Below are 20548 nucleotides of genomic sequence, written 5' to 3' on the forward strand. Positions count from 1 at the left end.
GCGGGTGGCTGGAGAGGAGGCCAGGCCCGAGGGGGAAGGAGCCAGGGTTGCATGGCCCCTGCAGCTGGGAACTTGTTCCCTCCCGCGGCTGCAGTGGGCTGGGGGCTGCCATGGGCTGGGGGCTGCCATGGGCTGGGGGTTGCAGTGGGCCGGGGGTTGCAGTGGGCCGGGGGCAGCCTGGGGGCTGCAGGGGGTGGCCGTGGGCCTGGGGGCTGCAGGGGCTGGGGGTGGCCCTGGGCTAGGGCTTGCCCTGGGTGTGGGGCAGCCCTGGGCTAGAGGGGCAGGCAGCGGTGCTGGTCGGGGCCCAGGGAGACGCCACGGCGGCAGTGGCAGGAGCCCTGCTCGTTGTGGCAGACGTGGTCTCACAGGCCCGGCTGCTCCCGGCACTCGTCCACGTCTGAAAGGGAAGGGGAGGGCGTCACCCCACTGAGCCCAGCGGGGCCACGGGCACCGGGCTCCCTTGCCTGCGGGCCAGGCCCGGGGGCTGCTGGGCGGGATCAGGGAGGCGGTGCCAAGCTCTGTGTGACGCCCGGGCAGGGGGGTGGGCAGGGACAGCTGCTCCGGGGGGGGCCCCAGATGCCCTGCCTGTGCCAGTCCCGGCCACGCACGGGCTCCCTGGGCACCTTGTCCGAATTAACCCCTGCGCTGCCGCAGCCTCCAGGCCGCTCTGCCCTCCAGCCTGGGACAATGGGGGGGCAGCCCCTTCCCCGGGCCCAGCTACCTGCTGCTATCCCGCTCCTGGCCCAGCCCCACCTGCCCCCCTGCTCCAGCCGACCCTGCAGCCAGCTACTCGCCCCGGCACTGGCTGGCGGCGCGGGCGTCAGGCCGGAAGCCCGGGTGGCAGCGGCAGGCGAAGGCCCCCCAGGTGTTGGTGCAGAGCTGGCTGCAGTCATGCAGCCCCCGGGCACATTCGTCAGCCTCTGGGGGAGCACAGGGAGAGAGCGGGGGTCACTGGGCGAAGCTCCAGCAAGCCCCGCCCCCTGAGCCTCACGCTTGGCACCCCGGGGACCCGCAGGCTGCCGAACTGTGCCCCTTCCAACCAATCGCCCTTCAAACCGGAGCGGCTCATTCAATTCGGGAGCCAAAAGTTGATTGGCTGAGATGGGGTCACAGGACTGTCACACCTCCTCCGCCCCCCCAGTGCAGAACAGCTGGGGTGGGGTGTTACAGATGTCCTGTAGGGCCCCCTGATTGCCCCCCACCCTGCCGCTCCCTGGTTGCCCCAGCCCTGCCAGCCTCCTGGGCCCCCCCAGCCCCAGCTCCCCCCAGCCCTGTTCCATCAGCCCCTCCCCAGCAGGAGCTAATGGGGCTGGAGGCAGCCCGTAGCACCCACCCGCACATGGGTGCCGACGCCGCGGGCAAGCTGGGCAGCACGGACGAGCTCTCAGCCCCACGCATGGCAGCGGCTGGCTCGCGTCAGCTGGGACCGGTACAGCTGAGTCCGACGCCCACCCTCCTGCTTCCGCCCCCCTCCATCCCCTTCCCCACGGCTCTCGGACCCTGCCCGGGCCCCAGCCTCCCCCCACATGCGCAGAGCCGGGGGACTGGGCCCCAAGCCAGCAAGACGCTGGCCCCGCTTGGTGGCTATGGTGGAGAAAGAGCCAGGCACCCGCCTGGGGACCAGAAATCAGGGCCCTGGGACCTGCGTACCCATCCCATCGGTGGAGCAGCGAGGGGTCCTGCTGGGGCGCGAGAGGGGGTACGACCTCCTAGCACAAGGGGTGGGGGGACAGCGCTCTCATGCACCACCTGCACCCCATGCAGGCCCAGGCCACAGGCACCCAGGGTGCTGGTGCCCGCCCTCAGGCCCTCCCCCGCCCTCGGCCGAGCTTGGAGCCAACAGGGCCCCCAGGCCAGGGCGTAGCCCCCGCAAGCAACTCAGCAGGCAGGTGCAAATAGACAGGATAGAGTTTATTGGGTCGCTTCCCTGGGGAGGGGCTGGAAGACTGAGCCGGGTCCAACTCCAGACAGTGGGGTCAATTTGCTAGAAAACACAGCGGGGGGCGTCCTCCCCCACAGCGAGCGGGGCCGGGTGCATCCTCAGTGGCCCAGATAGGGGCCAGGTGAGGCAAACCTTGCAGGCCAAACCAGCAGGCACATGCTACGGAATCGATTCGACTGAGCATCCATCTCTGTTAAGGGCAAGCTCCCACGACGGGGGCGCTGACGGGGTCACAGGGCGCCTCCCTGTCTGTTTTCTCAGAAAACATGCAAGGGGTGATTGGCACATGGCTCTGCCTCCAGCACGGTCGCTGCTGTGGCCCGGGCGGCTCCGTGCCCTTCTCAAAGATGGCCGCGGCACAGCCAGCGCTTCGAGGGGCATTGGACAGGGTGGGGGAAAGGGGCAGAGAGAGGAGGACAGAGAGGCAGAGGGACGGAGAGAGGCAGAGAGACCGTCCAGTCCGTACACACAGGTCATTGGCAAAGGTTAAAGTGCATAGAAGTGAAGGCAGAGTCCGAGGCCCAGCGGGAGGACGGGGGTTGGGGGGCGCCAGGCCCAGAGCCGGCTCCCTGCAGAGGGGTATCCACCGAAAAAGGCCACTTGCGCTGCACAGAGAAGGAGAGACAGAGAGGAGGGGAGGGAGGGTCAGTGGCAGGCAGCTGGGGCAGAGGCGGGTCAGGGCCATGGGGCTGGGAGCTCTGTGCTTGGAGCAGCTCCAGGAGCATGGGCAGCTTCACGTGGCCTGCGGGGGGGGGGGGGGGCGAAACACCTTGAAACAGGTACCCAGGCTCCCCAGAGCGACCTGGGACTTGAACCGCCCCTGGGCCGGGGCTGGCCTGGCTCTCCCCCGGCTGCGGCACTCACCCACGCAGGCCGTGCCGTCCTCGCTGGGCTCGAAGCCCCGGCCGCAGCGCCTGTTGCTACGGCACCGGTACCCGCCGTACGTGTTGACGCAGACTGGCTTTTCCCTGGGGCACACGAAGGGGAACGCGGCACACTCGTCCGTGTCTGGAAGCGGACAGGGCACAGTGTGAGCCCTGGGCTCCGGGGAAGGCGCTACGGCTCCCCACCCGCCCAGACACGACAGCCCCCACGGTTGGGGCCCCAGCGCCCCCAGAGTGCAGCCCCCAGGCCGGCCAGGCTGCAGCCCTGCAGCAAATCTTTGCCCTACAGCCATGCAACAGCGCCCCACCTCCCACCCCCGCCAGGCTGCCGCCCCCCTGCCAAGTAAGCAGCCCAGAAATGCCCTGGCACACAGCTCCTCCCCCGGCCATGCCACAGCCCAAGGTCCCCCGCCTGCCTGCCACCCAGCCAGAGCGATCCTGTGGCTCCTGCCTGGCACAGCCCCTCCCGCGGGCGCCTCACAAGCAGCGACTCACCAACACAGCGTCCGTTCTCGTGCTGGGAGAATCCCTGGCCGCACTGCATCAAGGGGAGAAGCAGAGACCCGGGGGGCTGGGATTAGTGTGGGGAGGGGCTGCCCCAGGCCTCCCAGCTCCCCCTGCTGGGCACTGGTCAGTGAGGGGCAGGCTCAGGGCCCACCCTGTCTGCAGCCAGGCAGGGGGCACGGGGCACTGACTCCCCAGCGCTCTGGAGCCCACACACCAGGGACGGCGTCGCACAGGGCAGGGCAGCTGGCAGGGGTGGCTGAGCCTTGCCTGCCTGGGTGAGCCTAGAGGCTCCATGTCCCTTGGCCTGTCCCATCCAAGCGGGTGTCTGCGTCCTGTCGGCTCCTTGTGCCACGTCCCCCGCCCTGCCTCTGGGAGGTGCCCCCGGCCCGGCCCTGCCCCACTCCGTGCCAGGTGCGCTGCATGGCACTCACCTCCAGCGAGGCGGGTGGGACCTGCCCCTCAGCACCCTCGGGGTAGGGGATCTCCAGCACCGAGTTGATCTCGCTGCTGGCCACAGCCCGGGCCACGACCCTGCCATCTGGCCACGTCACCTCCAGGCTGCTGGCTTCGTCCTGGCCTGTAGAGGAGAAGCCATCAGAGCGGGCAGCCGCGGGCCTGGGCCCAGCCTGGAGCAGGACTAGAGGGAGCAGATCTCAGCAGAGAAAGCTGCTGTCTGCCCAGGGGACCCTCCTTTCCCTGCTGAGAGCAGCAGCTTGGGGGGCAGTGGGGTGAGCAGGGCGAGGGCCCAGCACCAAGACGCTGTTCGGTCTGGTTCCCGAGCGCTTGGCTGCCCTGCTCACCCCGCAGGCCTGGCTGGGCTGGAAACAGGCGTGGAGGGGTCGGGGACTCATGGGGCATGGAAACACTCACCTCTCTGCAGAGCAGCAGCTGGGGAGGGCAGCAGGGGATGCTCAGCTCCCCCTCCCAGCCCAGGCAGCGGGCACCTTGCTGCAGCCAACGCTTTGAACCCCAACAATGAGACCCTCCAAGCCCCCCAATCTGTTAGCCACCGACTATCCAGGACAGAGCGTTTTAAAGGAACAGACCCTTCCACGGCGGGGCCAGCAGGGGGCTGTGGATCGGGAGTGAGGGGCACAGGCAGGTCTGGGGGGAGCCCAGGGCTGGTCTAGTAGGGGGCAGTGGGTCACAATTATGGGGCAGAGGCAGAGCTGGGGAACACAGCGTGGGAGTCTAATGCTGCCCTGACCCCATGTCTCAGCTCCAACCAGGAGCCACAGACAGATGCCCAGGGCTTCCTGGGGGCCGGGGCAAGGGCCAGGCTTCCCTCAGACCAGGGGTCAGGCTGCCAGCGACTCACCTAGGCCAAAGTGCGCCACGGGCTCCATCTCGCACAGGTAGCCCGAGCCACCGTCGATGATGCGCAGGTGTGCCCCGCTGCGCCGGGTGAACAGCACCACCCTGGCCCCCCGCGCAAAGGCCCCGAAGCGGGTGCGCGGGATGACGCGGAGCCAGTTATTGCCAGCACCCTGCAGGGGACAGACGGGTGAGACGAATCGGGCAGCGGGGTGGGGATTTTCTGGGAATAGTTTGTATGAATACTCTGTGTGCCTCAGTTTCCCCCTGTGAAGAAGTGGGACTGTTCTTAATGTTTTCTCTGAATATTGGGTGGGTGCCTCAGTTTCCCCTTGGCATTTCTTAAGTATCTAGGTGGGGGGATAAGGGGGTGTGATTGTTGCAGAGCCCGAGAGGGTCAGTGTGATGATGTCTGCACAGACAATGGCCGACACCCTGTCTCCTGGCCACTGATGGCCTGGGGCCCTCCCCTGCAAAGGTGCCAACTGAAGGGGTTGGAGAACAAAGAGATCAGGTGGCCTCCCCACCGGGAGAGACACAAAGGCCAGAGGAGGGGCTGGAGAGTTTCAGTTTGGAGCTGGCTGGGGAAATGGAGGGAGGCCCACATGGGGCTCTGGCCTCCCTGCCCCCCAAGATGGACCTGACTGAGGGGTCCTGTTCTCTGTACCTACAAAGCTCTGTTCTAGACCATGTTCCTGTCATCTAATAAACCTCTGTTTTACTGGCTGGCTGAGAGTCACGTCTGACTGCGCAGTTGGGGGGCAGGACCCTCTGGCTTCTCCAGGAGCCCCGCCTGTGCGGACTCGCTGGGGGAAGCGCACGGAGGGGCAGAGGATGCTGAATGCTCCGCGGTCAGACCCAGGAAGGTAGAAGCTGTGTGAGGTGAGCTGTGAGTCCTGTAGACAGGCTGCTCAGAAAGAGGAGGCTCCCCCAGAGTCCTGCCTGGCTTCGTAGGGAGCAGTTCCAGAGCATCACTCGGGGACTCCGTGACACCCCCCATGCTGCTTTGTCACCTAGGGGTGGAGAAGGGCTGGATACTTGGGTGTGTGGGCCAGGCTGTAACTTCCTGCTCTCGGTACTACCCAAGGCCTGCCTAGCTCTGTTCCACACCCCTCATAACCCTCCTGATGTAACCGTGCCGGCTGCGGCCCTGCAGGGGCTGGAGGTGGGGGGCATTGTGCTCCTTGGGGGTCCAAGTCTCTCTCAGGTGGACTCGCTGGAGGGAGCTCACGGCATGACCCAGGGGTGCTGAAGGCTCGGTCCAAGGAGGCAATGAAGCCAAGGGGCTTCCCCTAGTGACAGAGCGAGCCCCTGGGTGGGTCTGGCTCCCTGAAGGGGGCCTTCTCGGGCTGTTGAAGAAAACCAGCCCTGTGGGTTGGTGATGGGGGAGCAGAGGCAGGCTGGGGAAGGCACCACGAGGATGGGAGGTTGCTGAACGCATCAGAAGTATTTTGCCGTAAGTGACTGGCAGCCAGGAAACAAGAGCAGCCAAAAGGAACAGCAGGAAAACGGCGTGTGACCTGCCCCTGGGGGCACTGCCAGCCTCTGCAGGGAGAGGGGGCTCCGTGGGGGGAAGCGGGCAGCCGCTGGGACGGCTGGAGAAGGACGATCAGTCCAGGAAGCAGGTTCTAGGAGGGTCTGAGAGCAGCAGAGGCAGCAGCCCGCGCAGCAGCAGGGCCTCCGTGCGATCTGGGTCCCCCGTCTCGCAGGGGGTGTCCTCGCGACCTGGGTCCTGACAGTCTGACCGGAGTGGTGGGGAGCTGAGAGCAAAGGGGTGAGAGGACCCGGAGGAGCGAAAGCACGAGGTGGAGCAGCAGGAGAAGCGGGAGCTGGAGGAGCCGAGGGGAGAGAGGCCCCACCAATGGGTATGTGGGGAAAGGCTGCCAATTCCGCAGGGAGCCTAGCTCCCCAATTGGTGCTCCAGTTTCAGTGGGGGGCTGAGATGCCGATCTCACTGCCCTTGGGAACACCTGCAGATTGAACTCAGGGACCCTGCGGCCCAGCTCCGCTCTGTCACCCCTTCCTCAGCCCCAGAGCGCTAGGAGCACATGGCCAGGTGGATGGAATCCATTCTGCGGCTATGAACAGGTCAAACAGGCTCCGCTGCTCAGGTCTGAATAGGGGACACAGTTCTGAGGTGTGCAGAAGGCCCCGGGGGGGGACCTGCATGGAAGCCGCCCCCCAGCTGAGGTCACCACACTGCAGGGGGTGCAGCCTGGCGGGGTTGGAGCAGCTCCGTGACCTGGGGCCCCTGACAGCTTGGAGGCGGGGGGAGCGGAGCGGAAAACGTGGCTAGCGGCCAGGAAGCCAAAGGATCTGCACAGCGCAGGCAGGCTGGCAGAGCAGTTCGTGGGCAGCAGGGCCAGGCATGGAGGGACTGGCCCAGGTCGGGGACCCAAAGAGGGGCCACCCAGGGGTGCCCCAGAAGCAGGACTCTAGTAAGCCCAAACCAGGGGTGACGGTGGATGTGGCCGACCCCCTCCAAGGGACCTCAGAGACCTGTGATGTAATTTCTGTAGGCAAAACACCCCAGGGTTATGGAAGCAGCAGCCAAGCAGAACCCATGACCGGTTAACTCAGCAGGAGCCCGGCGGGGGCACTCCAGCTCCCCACGGGACAGCCTGGCTGTGGCTCTGGGAGGAAGCTCTGGTGTGATCAATGTACAGGCTGCGCAGGGCAACCCGCAGGGAGCAGGCGAGTTTGTCCCCAGAGGGTGGATGGGAAGAAAGGGCAGGTTCTGGACACAGGTGCTGGGGTGATGTTGGCACAGCCCCAATGGGGGGGCCCAGATCAGTTAGTGCCCCACGAATCTTGCGCCCTGGGGGGGTGTTTGGCCCCTCAGTGAAGAACTACTTGAGACAGGGGCCAAGAGGCAGGGGTGCAGGATCAGTGACCCGCGGAGGTGCTGATGGGGGATGATCTGGACATGTGGCTGGACATGTGGCTACAGCCTGCTCACACTCCCCAGCCTTGACCCGGGGTCACAGACTGCCCCAGGGGGAGGGAGCCTCCGGCTGGGGGAGACACACTCCCGAGGACCAGGCTGAATAGGGCAGAGCCAGAGACTTCGTCTGGGGGGAAGCGGGGTGACACAGTGGGAATGTGCTTAATGTTTACTCTGAATACTCGGTGTGTGCCTCAGTTTCCCGTGTGTTACTCAAGTATCTAGGCTGTAGAGACTCCAAGAGGGCAGGTGTGACTGCTGATTGGCTGTCTGGGCACAGAGAACCTGGCACTTTGTATCCTGGCAACTGATGGCCAGAGCTTGTCCCCCGGCAAGAGGAAGAGACAAAGGACTGGGGGTGGGTGGGGGCAGCTGGGCGTGTCTGAGGCTGGGCGGCTGGAAGTGAGTCAGTCTTCTGGTTTGGGTCTCCGGGGAGAGGGCCCAGGGCTCTGGATCCCCCCGCAACAATGGACTTTTCTGAATGTCCCCAATTTCTGCACTCACAAGCTCTGTTCTACGCTGGGGGCCCAACGACTAATAACCCGTCTGTGTCACACGCTGGCTGAGAGTCACGGCTGGCTGCGGAGTGGGGGACAGGGCCCTTTGGGGGCGGGTGAGGCTTCCCCAGGGGTCCCATCCAGGGGCACTCGCTGCCGGGAGCTCCCAGGGTGAACAGGGCCAAACGTTCCGAAGTCAGGCCCAGGAAGCACCGACGCCCAGGAGGCTTCTTGCCCTGGTGAGCGTGTGTCCTGAGGGGAGCCACGCTGCCCGAGAGCCCTGCCCGACTTCATTCAGAGCGGTGCCTGCACCCCCAGCCTGTGACTCCGTGGCAAGGGGAAACTGAGGCACGCACAGCAGTCATACAAAGTCTTTACAGCAAAGCCCCACTGTGGCCCAGCATGGGGCCCCAACGCACCTGGGTGCCCCTGAAGACTGAGAGTGGCTGTGCCATGGACTCGCCATGGGACAGGATCAGGTCCAGAAGCCCATCGCCATCGAAGTCAGTCACTGCACCCCCTGCAACGACAGCAGGGGCTGGGGGTCAGCCCCCATCGCAATCCCCCACCTCCCCGGCCCAGCTCTGCCCGTCTCTCACGCCAGCCCCTCCTAGCCCCGGTGCAGCCTGCACCTGGGACCGGCTCAGATGACCACAGGCTTGCAGGGATGATCCACCCCACGCCCAGTAGCCACGGTCGGTCGGGCTGCAGGCAGCCCAGAGGGACAGCGGCCGGGGAGGCAGCCCTGGCTAGAAAGGGCCGTTCCTTGCCTAAGATGAAAGAGAGTCAGTGTCAGAGGCAGGGGTAGAACCCAGGAGTCCTGACCCCCTAGAACCCACGCTCCTCCCAGAGCTCAGGATGGAACCCAGGAGTCTTGGCTCCCAGGCCCCCATGCTCTGACCACTAGATCATGCTGCCTGTCAGTAGCCTCTTCAACTTTCCTGACTGTCACCCTGCAGCACGCACGGAGCCACCCCAAGGTTCTGGTCCCTGGGGATGGGGTTACATCAGCAGCCACTGACCTGTGCCAGGCTTGGCTCCCTGGGGCCCCGCATCGAGGGGGCAGCACCCTGACCCTGACCCCCAGGAACTGATGGCGTCACTGGGCAGATGAGGGCGCAGAGGGGCCGGGCCAGACCAGGGCCCTGCTGTTCTGGGGCAGGGATGGGAGACAACAATGGAGCCATTGATCCAGCCGCCTGCAACCCGGAGCCAACCCAGGATTCGCCTGCTTGCTTCACCTCCCGCCCAGCGGCTGCAGCTCCCCACCCAGCCCTGCAGGCGCCCCCTGCTGACCAGGGCTGACTCATGTGTCACCCCACTGACCCCCGCAGCACCCAGGGGTCCCCAGGCAGTACAGCTTGGGGGCATCTCAGCACCTGGCCCTGCCGGGGTTGGCCCAGCCCCTGGGGGTCAGGGGAGCCCGACAGCAGGAGTGCAGTGTGGAGGACTCACCAGTGCCCCGGCCCTCGGGCTCCATGGCGTCTCCTGGGTTCAGCTCTTCGATGACGGGATCCGAGTGCTCCCTGCGGACGATCCTGCAGGGGACGAGGGTGAGAGCCAGGCCCCGGGCCCCCAACCCCACCGGCTGCCCAAACCCCTCCATGTCTGCTGGCCACGTGACCCCCTGCCACAGCGAGCCTCTGGCTCCACGCAGGGTCCCTGGGCTGCAAGGGGCAGGGTTGGCAGAGGGTGCAGCCCTGTCGGGCGAGAGCCTATGCCAGTGCTGCATCCTGGCGAGGAGCCCTGCCTGGCACACACAGCATCGCCTCCCTTCAGCACCAGGCAGGTTCAGGCCGTGGCCAAGGGGCTCGGAGCCCCTGATGGAGAGACTGTGCCAGGATCCAGCAGAGCCAGATGGGCCTTGGTGTGGGTGAATGGCTGGGGTCGGAGGGTGGCCCTGTGGGGACTTAGCAGGCCCTATTCCCTCCTCTGAAATGGGGCAGGGCCTGTGTGACACAGCAGGGCGTGGGGCAGATTTAACCTGGGAATGTTGCAGGGGAGTTTCATTGGGGAGGGGAGACTTCCCTTGAGGGAAGATACCTGAGCCTGTAACCTGAGCCAGGAGGGGGGTTGGGGCGGTGACACCTTCTGCCCAGGAAACTGGACAAAGGCTGGAGGAGGAGCTGCGGGGAGGCTGCGGGAGACGGCTGGAGGGGTTTCCAGTTTTGGGAGTTGGCTGGGGAAGAGGAGGGAGCCCCAAGGCTGGGGTCTAATCTCCCTGCCCCCCAGAAGGGCCTGACTAAGGGGTCCTGTTTAGGCCTTCAAGCTCTGGTCTGGACTGTGTTCCTGTCGTTTCTAATAAACCTTCTGTTCTACCGGCCGGCTGAGAGTCGTGGTGAATCGCAGGAAGTGGGGGTGCAGGGCTCTGACTCCCCCTCATGCCGTGTCAGCCTGCCCCTGGGGCTGAGGCTGACCTCGCTATTGTATCTGGGCAGCCTGGGCCCTGGGCACTGCCCCGCAGGAGAGACAGCCCTGACCTGAAGAGCTGAGGCCCTGATCCGGCAGTGGGATTTGTGTGGGCCTGGCCGTGGGGCCCGTCCTCCCACACAGCAAATGGCAGGATGCGGCCTGAGCCCAGAGGTGCTGCTGTGAGAGGGTGTGGGGAACAGGGGGCGGGTGGGGGCAATGGGATAAGGAGGGCATGGGGGGGAGGCTCAGGGGCAGGCTCAGGGAGCTAATCCATCCTGGGAGCTGGGCCAGGGACATGAGGGGAGATGTGGGGCCCGGGCTCAGCCCATGCCAGCTGGCTGTGCAGAGCAGTGGGAGCAGAGGGGAGGGGTAACCTGGCTGGGGGATGCTCTGTGCCCACGGCCAGGACATGTCTCTTGGCATTGGCTGACGCCATTGGCGGGGAGCTCACCCGCAGCAGCGTGTTGGCTGGGGCAAAGCAAGGGCGCCTCCCAGAAACCAGCAGTAGAGCCAGCAGCTGGAGGGGAAACCCCACAGAATGGCTTAACCCTTTCCCTGCCCACTGAGCAGACCCAGCTGGCACTGCCCGGGGGGCACCATAGAGCATGCAGAGCTGTGCCCCCAGGAGGCCCCGTCTGCGGGAATGCTGTCACCGCACAGGCAGCCGGGGCCTGGTCGCTGCACTGATACTCTCCATCTGGGACAAATGAGCGGTTTGGTGCTAATGAGCCATCGATCCCCACAATTAATGAGGGGCTGCTGCACAGAACCCAGGGCATTAGCACTGTGAGTGAGGGGCTGATAATGACATTGCAAAGGGCTTCGTCACAGCGGCTGGTGCCCATGGGCTCTTGAGGGCACACCTCCTGGCTCCTGGGCACTGAGCACACCTCCACGCCAGGGGCATCGGAATCCAGTCTGCCCGCCCTCCCTACCTCCTGGGCACGCAGCTGTGGCCCCTGGCTCTCCTGGGCATGTTGCCCATCTCCTGGGTGGGCAGGTGAGCTGCTCTCATCCCCCGCCAGGTAGGCAGCCCGCCCTGTGACCCTGCCCCGGCGGGTGGCCCTACCGGAAGAGGCGGTTGGCAGAGGAGCCTCGGTACGCGATGTTGTTGAAGAACACCTCCAGCTCCTGGTCGTTGTCGAAGTCGGCTGCGAGGACAGTGCGGACGGGGGACGGCATGGAGAACTTGGGGGTGGCGATGTCCTGTGGGACAGACGGGTCAGGGGTAGTAGTAGGATTTATTTTTTGTATAATTTAGAATGAAGGATAAAGAATAAGAAGATCATAATGTAGCCATGACTGTTTTTCTTCTGCTTTGCAATTTGATGTTTCTGTTCAAAACGTTCCGTGTTGTGTGTGAATGAGGAATGGGTGTTAAGAGATAAGTGTGAAGGCAATCACTGAACCAGATGGTCTAGGGAGGAACCAGAGACAGACTGTCATAACCATAAGGGTAGCCTAAAATTCCTCCTTACCTGTAAGGGGTTAAGAAGCTCAAATAACCTGGTTGGCACCTGACCAAAGGAACCAATGGGGACAAAAGATACTTTCAAATCTGGTTTCAGAGTAGCAGCCGTGTTAGTCTGTATTCGCAAAAAGAAAAGGAGGACTTGTGGCACCTTAGAGACTAACCAATTTATTAGAGCATAAGCTTTCGTGAGCTACAGCTCACTTCCTCAGATGCATATCGTGGAAACTGCAGCAGGCTTTATATATACACAGAGAATATGAAACAATACCTATTCCCACCCCACTGCAGGACAGTGGGGTGGGAATAGGTATTGTTTCATATTCTCTGTGTATATATAAAGCCTGCTGCAGTTTCCACGATATGCATCTGAGGAAGTGAGCTGTAGCTCACGAAAGCTTATGCTCTAATAAATTGGTTAGTCTCTAAGGTGCCACAAGTCCTCCTTTTCTTTTTTCAAATCTGGGGAGAGGGGAGACTGTTTGTTTTGGGTTCTTTGTTTGTGTGGCCGTTTTCTCTTGGGACTCAGAGAGGCCAGACAGAAACCCATCTTCTCCAGCCCATCCTAATCCAAGTCTCCAATATTGCAACTAGTATAGGTAAGCCAGGCAAGGTGGATTCGTTTATCTTTTGTTTTATGTGAATTTTCCCTGTGTTAAGAGGGAGGTTTATTCCTGTTTTCTGTAACTTTAAGGTTTTGAATCTGGACACCCTGTAAAGTATTTTCCATCCTGATTGTACAGAGATGATTTTTACCTTTCTTTTTTTTTTTTTTTTTTAAATAAAATCCTTCTTTTAAGAACCTGACTGATTTTTCCATTGTTCCAAGACCCAGGGGTTTGGGTCTTTGATCATTTTGTAACCAATTGGTTAGGATATTATTCTCAAGCTTCCCCAGGAACGCGGGTATAAGGGCTTGGGGGGATTACTGGGGGAAGAGGAACTCCAAGTGCTCCTTTTCCCTGGTTCTTTGTTAAATCACTTGGTGGTGGCAGCATACCTCAGTCCAAGGACAAATAGAGATTTGTGCCTTGGGGAAGTTTTTAACCTAAGCTGGTAGAAATAAGCTTAGGGGGTCTTTCATGCGGGTCTCCATGTCTGTACCCTAGAGTTCAGAGTGGGGAGGGAACCCTGACACAGATGCAAGGGCACCAGGAGGCTGCAACATGCCCCATTTGAGATGTCAGAGGAAGGCAGATTGATGACTCAAAAGATGAGATGGGCACCCATCAATGGGGACAAGGTAGCAGTGATCAAAACCAGCCTGGGGCAACTCCCTGAGAGACTTGATGAAAGAACAAGATCCAGGATGAGAAGGACAATGTAAGAAAACAAGCCCTCGTCAGATGACGATTGATTACAGCGTGAGGGTGCAGACCTCATGGGTCCCAAGGGAGGAAAATCATGAGAGAGAGAGAGAATGTATATGCTAATTGTTGTATCTTCAATAAACGCGGCATACTGCCTTTGCCCGTGTGCTTCTTATAAGCATAACAAGGGCCATGGAGTGATGGGGGAGCTGCAGCGCTCGGTGGGCTGGGCAGCACAGCTGGAAGTGCCAAGGGATATCTTTAGGAATGTGGTGTGCCTCAGTTTCCCCTGCGCTGTTCCCCCATGGGTGGGATAGGACTCTTTCCTCTCAGGACAGGCTGAGACAAGGGTGGGGCGTCGCCTGGCTGTTTGGGCCTGGCCCCAGATCAGTGGAGATTTGAGACGCCGATGGCAAATCCAGTCCCCAGGACACTGACATCCAGCACCCCCGGGGACAGAGATCTCCCCGCCTCTGTGCAAGGAGGCTGAGACATACTCCCCAGCTGGAGATCAAAGGGCTGGGATGGGGGTGGGGGGCTCAGAGGGGGCTGCTGGAAGAAGTCGGGGTTCTCACCAGGAGTCGGACCAAGGAGGTCAGAGCCTGACAGAGCTGGAACCCAGGGGCTCCCTAAGCCTGGCCGGGCTCTGGGCTCCCCAGAAGGGGCAGTGAGTGTCCATCCCCAGGGAGAGCTGGGACAGCAAGCCCCTGGGGAGGGTGTGGAAGGCTGGGGAGGCTGGGGGCCCTGGTCCCGGTGCCCCTCGGCAGCGTGTGTGCCCCACACTCACCCGGAAGCGGACCCGCCCGCCGGCGCTCATCTGCAGGTAGAGGCGGTGGGGCCCATTCCAGTTGCCGTAGACGATGTCCACTTTGCCGTCGCGGTTGAAGTCGGCCAGGGCCACGCCGCGTCCATGCTGGTAGGGGTCATCCAGGCCTGCGGGGCAGCAGAGGAGACTGGTTGGGCGTGGGGCCAAGGACAGCTCCAGTGCAGAGGGAGCCCCATCTCCGTCTGGGCCGGGCACCGTGGGGGGCTCTGCGTGGCATGCAGCCAGCTGCCCCCCCAGAGGGAGGGGGAGGGGGAGGGAGGCGGGGGGAGCTGCCCGGGTTGGGAGTGGACGCCCCAGACACGGCTCCTTAACCCGCTGCGATCCCCCGCACGGTTCTTCGGCGGCCCTCGGCTCAGCGTGTTACAGTCGCAGCGTGGAGTCAGCCGGGCCCCACGCCTGGGAACCTGCTCGGGGGGCCCAGGTCTGGGAACCTGCTCGGGGGGCCCAGCTCGGCCTCCTACGGGCCCTGTGGGTATCGCTCGGCCGCTCTGGCTCCAGGCTGGCCCCCCGGCCACGCCACCGCCCCCACCCGCCGGCTCACTCACCGGCGCTGGCAGCCCGGTCGACGAAGCTGCCGTCCCCCTGGTTGTGGAAGAGGAAGTTGGGCCCGTTCTCGTTATCGCAGAATATGTCTGAGGCGCTTGCGCTCAGGATGGGGCCCACGGCCACCCCACGGCCGCCTGGGGACAGCAGGGCACTGGTCAGGGCACCCGGAGCAAACTCGGCCTCATGTGGCCGTCTTGTCCTCTCTGCGCCCCACACATTCCCCCCTCCCTCCCTCCCTCATTCCCTCAGGCTCCCTCCCTGCCCTCTCCCGCTCTGCCCCACACTTTCCCCTCCTACCTCCCCATCCCCTCCCCCTCCTGCTCAGCCCCCCACTCCCACTCCCACCCTGCCGCTCGGCCCCACACCTCCCCTCCGCCCCTACTCCCACACCTTCCCCTCCTCCCTCAGGCCCCCACTCCCACCCTGCCCCCTCCCGCTCGGCCCCACACCTGCCCCTCCTCCTTCCCCTCAGCCGCCGACTCCCACCTCCGCTCCCTCCCGCTTGGCCCCACACCTTCCCCTCCCCCACCCCCTCTCATGCAGCCCCCGCTCACCCCCGCCCCATGGCCCAGGTGCAGCCCCTCTGGCACCTGCCCCCTCGTACACTCCCAACCCATCATTGCCCCTGAGATCCCCCTCGGACCCCTGCGCAGACCCCCACCCGCCAGAAACTACCCCGGCCCTCTCTGCACTCCCCAGCGGCCAGTCACCCCTCGGACCCCTGCGCAGACCCCCACCCGCCAGAAACTACCTCGGCCCTCTCTGCACTCCCCAGCGGCCAGTCACCCCTCGGACCCCTGCGCAGACCCTACCCGCCAGAAACTACCCCGGCCCTCTCTGCACTCCCCAGCGGCCAGTCACCCCTCGGACCCCTGCGCAGACCCCCACCCGCCAGAAACTACCCCGGCCCTCTCTGCACTCCCCAGCGGCCAGTCACCCCTCGGACCCCTGCGCAGACCCCCACCCGCCAGAAACTACCCCGGCCCTCTCTGCACTCCCCAGCGGCCAGTCACCCCTCGGACCCCTGCGCAGACCCCCACCCGCCAGAAACTACCCCGGCCCTCTCTGCACTCCCCAGCGGCCAGTCACCCCTCGGACCCCTGCGCAGACCCCCACCCGCCAGAAACTACCCCGGCCCTCTCTGCACTCCCCAGCGGCCAGTCACCCCTCGGACCCCTGCGCAGACCCCCACCCGCCAGAAACTACCCCGGCCCTCTCTGCACTCCCCAGCGGCCAGTCACCCCTCGGACCCCTGCGCAGACCCCCACCCGCCAGAAACTACCCCGGCCCTCTCTGCACTCCCCAGCGGCCAGTCACCCCTCGGACCCCTGCGCAGACCCCCACCCGCCAGAAACTACCCCGGCCCTCTCTGCACTCCCCAGCGGCCAGTCACCCCTCGGACCCCTGCGCAGACCCCCACCCGCCAGAAACTACCTCGGCCCTCTCTGCACTCCCCAGCGGCCAGTCACCCCTCGGACCCCTGCGCAGACCCTACCCGCCAGAAACTACCCCGGCCCTCTCTGCACTCCCCAGCGGCCAGTCACCCCTCGGACCCCTGCGCAGACCCCCACCCGCCAGAAACTACCCCGGCCCTCTCTGCACTCCCCAGCGGCCAGTCACCCCTCGGACCCCTGCGCAGACCCCCACCCGCCAGAAACTACCCCGGCCCTCTCTGCACTCCCCAGCAGCCAGTCACCCCTCGGACCCCTGCGCAGACCCCCACCCGCCAGAAACTACCCCGGCCCTCTCTGCACTCCCCAGCGGCCAGTCACCCCTCGGACCCCTGCGCAGACCCCCACCCGCCAGAAACTACCCCGGCCCTCTCTGCACTCCCCAGCGGCCAGTCACCCCTCGGACCCCTGCGCAGACCCCCACCCGCCAGAAACTACCCCGGCCCTCTCTGCACTCCCCAGCGGCCAGTCACCCCTCGGACCCCTGCGCAGACCCCCACCCGCCAGAAACTACCCCGGCCCTCTCTGCACTCCCCAGCGGCCAGTCACCCCTCGGACCCCTGCGCAGACCCCCACCCGCCAGAAACTACCCCGGCCCTCTCTGCACTCCCCAGCGGCCAGTCACCCCTCGGACCCCTGCGCAGACCCCCACCCGCCAGCCTCAGGCTCCGGCTGGCGCTGCCTCGCTTTAGCCCCACAGCGGTGCCCAAAGCGTTTGCCCGTGGCTGGAGGGGTGCCAGGCCCCCTCTCTGCCAGGCCTGGGCACAGCCATAGGGGCCCCCCTGGGATGGGCATGCCCCGGGGGGCAGACCAGGCCTGAGTCACTTAGCAGGGGCCAGGGGTCACCTCCACCCTAAGCACTACAGTCGCCATGGTAAGGACACTCCTAATCACGGACAATTTACTGCCCATGGGGCAATTCCCACCGCCCCCAGGGTGGGCTCCAGGGGGGCAGAGCCTGGGAGCAGGGCGCAGCTCCCACCCCCACACTGCACCCGCTCAGCCCCCGGCCCCTCCATGTGCTCAGCTCCTTGGGGATGGGCCACAGAGGACTCACGCGCTGCCCCACTCAGACCCTGCCCCAGAGTCCCTGGCGTCTGCCCGGGATGCCCCAGCCGGGCCCCAGAGGGCTGGGCAGCATTCTCAGCGTGCCAGCTCATGCCAAGGGCCCAGGCCTCACCAGACGCTAACAGGAAGCATCCGGGCTCCCCTGTGCCAAGCACCCTCAGAGCAGACAGGAGAGGGGATGCTGAGGGTCCTGACTCAGCGAGCGCCTGCCTGTCACCCTCTGCGGCTGTGACGAAGTGGGGATTTCCCCTTGTTATGGGGTATGTGAGCCTTACTGGCGAGCCTAGGTGAGTTTTACTGTTTTGCGTGAATACTGTGTGTGCCTCAGTTTCCCTGTGTGGTGCACCAATACCTTGGTGGTGGGAATAGGGGCATGTGACTTTGGCTGAGACCTCTAGGGCAAGTGAGGCTGCTCCAGCTGCCTGCTCGTATGCTATGACCGGTTGTGACGAAGCAGGACTGTTCTTAATGTTTCCTCTGAATAGTGTGAGGGTGCCTCAGTTTCCCCTAGGCAGTTCTTAAGTATCTAGGGGGTGGGGTAAGGGTGTATGATCATTGCAGAGCCCTAGAGGGCAGGTGTGTGCAGGGGTCTGGACACAGAGAATGGCCGACACCCTGTTTCCTGGCAACTGATGGCCTGGGCCCTTCCCCCTGCGAGGTGAGAGCTAAAGGGTTGGAGAACAAAGGAATCAGGTGACCTCCTGGCCTGGGAAAGGGAAAAAGCCCAGAGGAGGAGGGGCTGGAGAGAGTTTCAGTTTGGGGCTGGCTGGAGTGAAGGGCAGACCGGGGTTGTCTGGCTCACTGCCCCCCAAAATGGACCCAGCTGAGGGGTCCTGTTCTCTGCACCTACAAGCTCTGTGTTAGACCATGTCCCTGTCGTCTAATAAACCTGTTTTACTGGCTGGCTGAGAGTCACGTCTGACTGCGAAGTTGGGGGGCAGGACCCTCTGGCTTCCCTAGAACCCCTCCTGGGCGGACTCGCTGTGGGAAGCGCACGGAGGGGCAGAGGATGCTGAATGCTCCTAGGTCAGACCCAGGAAGGTGGAAGCCGGGTGAGCTGTGTCCCCTGCAGACAGGCTGCTCCCAGAGAGGAGACTTCCCCAGAGTCCTGACTGGCTTCATGGGGAGCAGTTCCAGAGCATCGCCCAGGGACTCCGTGACACCGGTGCCCTTCGGAACCAGGAGGGGGATGCAACCAGGTGAGGACCAGGTGACTTTTGCCAGGAAGCAAGACAAAGACAAGGAGGAGGAGCAATGGGGATAGCGGTCTGAGGTCGGGTCACCAGAAGCAGGCAGTCTGCTTGGGGGACTGGAAGAGGGGGAGTCCAGGCCATCTGACCCAGGACTCCCCAAGATGGACTTGGCTGAAAGTCACTGATTTCTGTGCTAACAAGTTCTGCCCTCCTATGTGTTCCTGTCAACTAATAAACCTTCCATTTTACGGTGGCTGAGAGTCACGTCTGACTGCGGAGTAGGGGGCAGGACCCTCTGGCCCCCCCAGGACCCCGCCTGGGCGGACTCGGTGTGGGAAGCGCACGGAGGGGCAGAGGATGCTGAATGCTCTGAGGTCAGACCCAGGAAGGTGGAAGCCGGGTGAGCTTCTTGCCCTGTTTTGCCCTGTTGTCACGGGGTCCCCAGGTGATGCTCTGGAACTGCTCCCTACGAAGCCAGGCAGGACTCCGGTGAAGTCTCCTCTCTGCGAGCAGCCTGTCAAACCGCTCACACGGCCAAAGTCACACACGCCTATTCCCACCACCAAGGTATTGGTGCAGCACACAGGGAAACTGAGGCACACGCAGTATTCATCCAAAACAGTAAAACTCACTTAGGCTGACGAGTAAGACTCACATACAACACAACAAGGGAAAATCCCCACTTTGTCACACTCCTCCATCAGCCAAGGCAGCTTTCCCTAAGCCGAAGGCTCGATCCGCACACAGGGGGGGCCCCCGCAGCAAATGTGGCACCCTGCTCACTGCATTCCTTGATCTCCAGGAAGCAGAGACCTACATGAGTTTGCTTGGGCTCTGGGCTGGAGGGGCTACATATCCCTGACAAGGGGAAACTGAGGCTCTTTCCCACTGTCTGGACCCCAAGGGGCAAACCTTGCTAGCCGTGGGTCAGCCCTGGAAGCCACTTGGCATGGAGATAACGGCAGCTCTGCCACCTTTGGAATCAAACAAGCTCCTCAGAGCGGCTGTTTGCCCGCTGGGAACTGTCTCTATCTCCTTGCTGGAGCTAGCTCCAGGGCCGGCACCCCCACGGTCCCTGGTGTGAGACCTGGGGACAAGCCAAGCTGGGGGAAGCGACCGCTCTCTTGGGACTGGAAGCGGCTTGAACGTTGTGATTCTGGGGGTACGTTATGAGGCCGTGTGGCTAGTCAGGGGTGCGCTAGGCTGGAGAGCCCAAGGGGACTCCCTGGGACTCCACAGTAAGACCGTTTTAGGACTTTGGGAGTCCACATTTGTTACTGGCCTGGTGAAAGCTAATTACAGACCCCACCACCGGTCTGGGGCGTCTGCCCCTCCAGACAGAGACACCCCATTCTAACCCTCAGCACCTGCCATCTCCCCTGGGGGCCTTTCCCGCCGGCTCCCCAGTGCAGGAGCAAGAAGGCCCAGGGGGAGACTTTGGAGCCCAGACTCCCCACTGGGGGCGGGGTAGCCCTGGCTCCTGGCCCCTCGCACTGGGGATCGTCCTCATGCAGCCCCCCTTCCTGGGCAGGAGTCACCTCCCCCAACCCTGTTCCTCCCCAGTCCTCACCCCATGGTACAGCCCCACTTCCCCTTACCTGACCCCCAAACACCCCACTCTGCAGCTCGGCTCTGCTCCCCTGCCACCTACTACCCCACCCCACTCCACCCTGCCCCCCCACACCCCACAGCTTGGCTCTGCACCCCACCCCATCCCCTGGGTAGGCCCTGCTCCCCCACACTCCCCGCCCCCCTCCCATTGTTCCCCTGCAGCAGCCGGGCCCTGATTTAGTGATAATCCTTGGAAAACAAACACCCAGCCCAGAGACAGCCCCAGCACCATGTGTGCCAGGCATGGCACCCGCTCTACGGGCAGCCCCGCGCCACCCCCTCCCCACGGGCCCCTCCCGCAGCACCCCCTCCCCGCACCGCCCCCTCTCCATGGGCCCCTCTCGCAGCACCCCCTCCCCGCGCCGCCCCCTCTCCATGGGCCACTCTCGCAGCACCCCCTCCCCCCGCCGCCCCCTCTCCATGGGCCCCTCTCGCAGCACCCCCTCCCCACGCCGCCCCCTCTCCATGGGCCCCTCTCGCAGCACCCCCTCCCCACGCCGCCCCCTCTCCATGGGCCCCTCTCGCAGCACCCCCTCCCCACGCCGCCCCCTCTCCATGGGCCCCTCTCGCAG

The 20548-nt window shown here is 63.9% G+C and overlaps 1 protein-coding gene across 3 annotated transcripts in view; it reads right to left on the reverse strand.

Moving 5' to 3' along the window:
- Positions 1-208: 208 nt before the first annotated feature.
- Positions 209-20548, reverse strand: part of CRTAC1 (cartilage acidic protein 1) — a 38138-nt gene continuing 17798 nt past the window's right edge. Inside the window, exons 6-15 of one of the 3 annotated variants that reach the window (XM_084635310.1) lie at positions 14653-14787; positions 14069-14214; positions 11570-11706; positions 9544-9626; positions 8508-8608; positions 4652-4820; positions 3765-3910; positions 3322-3364; positions 2807-2950; positions 209-397 (exon numbers count right to left, since the gene is read on the reverse strand). In XM_084635310.1, coding sequence (XP_084491436.1) covers positions 363-397; positions 2807-2950; positions 3322-3364; positions 3765-3910; positions 4652-4820; positions 8508-8608; positions 9544-9626; positions 11570-11706; positions 14069-14214; positions 14653-14787 — 1139 coding nt within the window. In that variant the 3' untranslated portion in view covers positions 209-362. Of the gene's footprint in view, positions 398-801; positions 2548-2571; positions 2951-3321; positions 3365-3764; positions 3911-4651; positions 4821-8507; positions 8609-9543; positions 9627-11569; positions 11707-14068; positions 14215-14652; positions 14788-20548 lie in introns of those variants that run through there. The other 2 variants (XM_084635309.1, XM_084635308.1) reach the window with 2 other exon arrangements.

Source organism: Lepidochelys olivacea (assembly GCF_965140295.1).
Source record: "Lepidochelys olivacea isolate rLepOli2 genome assembly, chromosome: 7".
Classification (NCBI taxonomy): Eukaryota; Metazoa; Chordata; order Testudines; family Cheloniidae; genus Lepidochelys; species Lepidochelys olivacea.